The sequence below is a fragment of the Haliaeetus albicilla genome, chromosome 7, assembly GCF_947461875.1.
Source record: "Haliaeetus albicilla chromosome 7, bHalAlb1.1, whole genome shotgun sequence".
NCBI lineage: Eukaryota > Metazoa > Chordata > Aves > Accipitriformes > Accipitridae > Haliaeetus > Haliaeetus albicilla.
The window spans coordinates 34,270,896-34,274,687 of NC_091489.1; the positions used below are offsets into that span (position 1 = coordinate 34,270,896).

At 52.1% G+C, this 3,792-nt stretch overlaps 1 protein-coding gene across 4 annotated transcripts in view; it reads left to right on the plus strand.

Annotated features, from left to right (window-relative positions):
• The window catches only part of BCL11A (BCL11 transcription factor A), a 156,305-nt gene extending 153,532 nt beyond the window's left edge, over positions 1–2,773 (plus strand). For 3 of the 4 annotated variants that reach the window (XM_069787628.1, XM_069787632.1, XM_069787630.1), the window contains exon 4: positions 2,212–2,773. In XM_069787628.1, the coding sequence (XP_069643729.1) occupies positions 2,212–2,303 (92 nt within the window). In that variant the 3' untranslated portion in view covers positions 2,304–2,773. The remainder of the gene's footprint in view (positions 1–2,211) is intronic. The other variant, XM_069787623.1, reaches the window with a different exon arrangement.
• The last annotated feature ends 1,019 nt before the right edge of the window (positions 2,774–3,792 follow it).

Here is a 3,792-nt window from a genome sequence, read left to right on the forward strand (position 1 = left end):
TCCTATGGCGGTTGTTGTTCCACTACCTTTTGCTATACTGTGTTTTACATGTGAAGTAATCATATATACAGGCATCTCTAGGCAGATCTGGGCTCCATGCGCTGCTACAAGATTTAGCGGGTGGAAAGCGTACAACGATTTATTTATTTATTTTTAAATTGTGCAGCGATGCATTTGATTTGCAGGTTTCAGAAGGCTGAATTTTACAGGTTTCAGAGAGCTAAATGAGCCGTCCGGGCGCTGCGTTGCCCTGCGACCGCACACACGGGGCTGGGGCGGTAGTTTGGAGAAGCAGCTCCTGCTGTAGGAGAAGTTGTCTGAGCACCGGCTGGCCGGCGAGAGCGTAGCTTGTGAACGACAACGTGCTGTCACCTCAACACCAAAGCAGAATTCACTAATGTGATGCTTTTCTGCCAGTGGCGATGAGTTAATGGGGTGATAAACCCATTGAAGTTTGTTGGGTTGGGGCATGGATGTCTAAGGCCCCATCGTGTGCTCTCGAGCTGCTTTGGCATCCTGCGCACGTGCGACCTGCGTTCCCTAGAAACTTTCCTGTTTCTCTCTGTGCAGAAAGATGTCTCTATAAATAAGAGCGATATTTGGGTAACAGTGTCTCTATTGTTAAAATCTGAAACCCCATCAACTTTTGAGGAGGAATGCGTTTTTATGGCACAGACCCCTTTGCCATTAGTATTTAATCTCCTCCAAATTGAATGATTAATGTAATGAAGGCACTGAAACAGTATCCAGCATTTAGACTACAGATGTTTCGTATTTATTATGTTTCCAAGGGCTGAGATAAATACAGGCATAAGTGATACCATGTCTTTGCTTCACATTCAGGAGGCTTTGGCGTATCTGATGAGATACAGTTTCGGGGTTTATCTAAGTGCAGAGTTTGTACAAAAAAAGAGAAGAGATACCAACCGCCTTTAGTTCCCTCCCTCTCTTTTTTCCTCCTATGAAGGCTGAAAACCATTTTTGGTGGATGCATGGGTGAATCATAGTATTGACTAGGAGAGTGATATTGCCCGGAGGGCTCTTTGCTGGAGTCGCTGGAGAGCCGCTGCTCCTCCAGCCCAGATGCTCGGCTGCTGGGGACCCCCTGGGTTTCGTGCCCCTTGGCGGGATGTACGGTTTGCAGCGGTGGTGTGCTGGTACGGCTTGTGGCTGGGATGGCTGTGGTGCTTTTGGCTCCCTTGAAAGTTTCAGCCAGCTTTAACATAAGCCTGAAACGTGCCGGGCTCAGACATCAGCAGCTACAAGCCCTCCCCAGGGAGAAACGGGGCATGTGCTCTTGACTTCAGAGGAGCCACTCCAGTTTACAGCTGGTGAAGATCTGGCCTAGGAGCTGCTTATCTAGTCTTGGTGGCAGCTCGCGCATAGCCCTTCAAGCACTCTCTTAAGTATTAATGAAGCAATTTCCATAGAAACTGGCTCCCCGGTCGGGACGCAGAGGTGGACTTTGGGGGGTGTGCTGATGATGCGCCGGCCTCACCACCACCGCTGGCAGCAGTGTAGCCCTTAGCCTGCCATTTGGGGTAGCGCGGTGTTTGGTGATTGGCCTCGAGCAGGGGCTTGCAGCCGCTCTCATTCTCTGTGTGAGTGAAGCCAGGGATGTTTGTTGTCCTGGCGTCCCATCCCACGTTGCCAGAGTCGATAGTGAGTTGACCGCACGCTTCGCTGGGCGCAGGCTGGGGCTTTGCAGCTTGAGCTTTGCTGCTGCAGCGTGCACTTCCATGCTGTGTGATATCCAACGTGTAATGAGCTGGGGAAAGTCCTCCATGAACCACCCGCCGCATGGCGTATTAACAGTACCGATGGCTTTAAGAGGGTCTTCAGCACCCGGATGCAGTGTGGGCGCTGGGGGAAGCCCCCAAGGTTTTGGGAAAGAACAGGAGGAAATTTTCAGACAGGTGGGCTCAGTCATTGCCCAAACAGAGCTCTTGGAACAGCCCGGGTTTCTCAGTAGAAGCCAGAGCTTTTGCCTCCTAAATGATCCCTGTGGTTCCTGCATGGTGCCAAGTGATGCCGGAGGTGAGAGTGTGGCCTGAGAGGAGGAAGGGCTCCGTCCTGCCGTATCCCTTTGCGACAGTTGGGTGTCCTAGTTGTTAAAGAAAAAAAAAGACAAAAAAAAGTAAAATAAGAGTATAACTCGCACCGTGGGCCATGTCACACCTGTTCTCTCCTCTGTCCCCATGCTCTCTGTAGGTTCGGCGTACCCCCCCAGCTGGCGCAGCGCCCAGGGAGCCCCGGACGTCTGGCAGTTTTCGGATGGAAGTTCAAGAGCACTTAAATTCTGAAAGGAGGTGAAGCTGGGGCGAGCGGCCGGCGGCGTCTCGGTGTCCGGAGGTGGCCTCTGTCCTGCTGGCTCGCCGCGTCCCCGGGAGAGCCTGAGAAGTCACCCGCCGAAGGCAGCGCTCCCCGGGCTCCTCCTGCCTGCAAGACTATCGTATTTATATTTTGTAATAGAGTACAACACTTCTTTGGGGTTGGGGTTTTTTTTTTGTTTGTCTCTTTCTTTTTTTATTTTCTAAAAACAAAAAAAAGCAAACCCACCCACCAAGGTCAAGGGCTTATCGATGGCTTCGACGGGCTCCTTTCCCCACGAAAAAGACTGTCTTGCTCTTGTGGACAACCCGGCCTGTTGGTTATCTCCATGACATGCCATTTCTCGGAAGTCGCATCTGATGTGACGAATTAAAAATAAAACAAAACACAGTGTAGGTCTGTGGGTGGGTGGGAAATTGCCATAATAAATGTTGGAGCTTTAGGTTTTGTTTGCTCTGTCTTTAATTTTTAATGCTAACAAGGGCCAGGCAGCTGGTATGACTCTGTATTACCGTATCGGCTGCAGAAAACCATGTGCTGAGTTTACAAAGAGAAAGCCGGGGCTGGTGTCCGCATGAGGGGCTGCACAGTCCTAGTGGGCAGACGTTTCTCGCAGAGCTAGACCAGGCATCGGGCTTACGGCCGTGACACCCCAAGTCGTGGTGAACCCCCGTTGGCGTTCGGTGATTCTGAAGTGGGGGGGTCTCCCAGGTCTCCTCCATCGCCTGCCTCCTCTTGATGAATGCCGGCTGTCAGTTACATTTCTGCTGTTAAACTACGTACTTGTGGGGCTGGTGGGATCCGTAATGTCCCTTAGTGTCTGTCTGAGGAGAAGCCAGTGGGTTTCGGGAGGAGCGATAGCCTTGCTATGGAGATGCTGTCAGTACCAGGGGATGCAGAGCGCTGCCCCGAGCCGGGGTACCAGGGGGAGCTGCTATCAGGTCGGCGTCCCGGTGTCTCCTGCCAAGCGCTCCGGCCCTCGCACAGCTTTCCCCCTTGCCAGTGATATTCGTCCCTTGCTCAAAGATGAGCACCCGCCCAAGGAGTTCACTGGTTTGGGGCCCAAGCGCTTTGCTGAACAGAAGATGGGTTAAGTGCGTGCTTGTGTGCTGTCTCTGATGGGATTTATAGGCTGTAGCTACTCATGCCTGTGCCGGCGAGTGGGAATGGACCTTATTTGGTGAAAGAAACCAGCTGGGGAGCAAGCGGAATTGCTGGCCGGCCGTGTCAGGCTGCCAGGACACCCGCTGCCGGTTGCAGTGCGACAGAGCCGAGCCACGGGGCAGGGGCCAGCTGATTTATTTGCTTTGTGTATTAGCTTCAATCTCACTTCTGGTTTTATTCATCTCCTTTCTTAACATCTGAGCGAGACACCCAGCTGGGGTGACTCACTCCCGGCAAAATGGCCATAGGGAAAATGACGTTGCCTTTTTGATAGGTGGTGGTTGCTCTTTTGTTTTT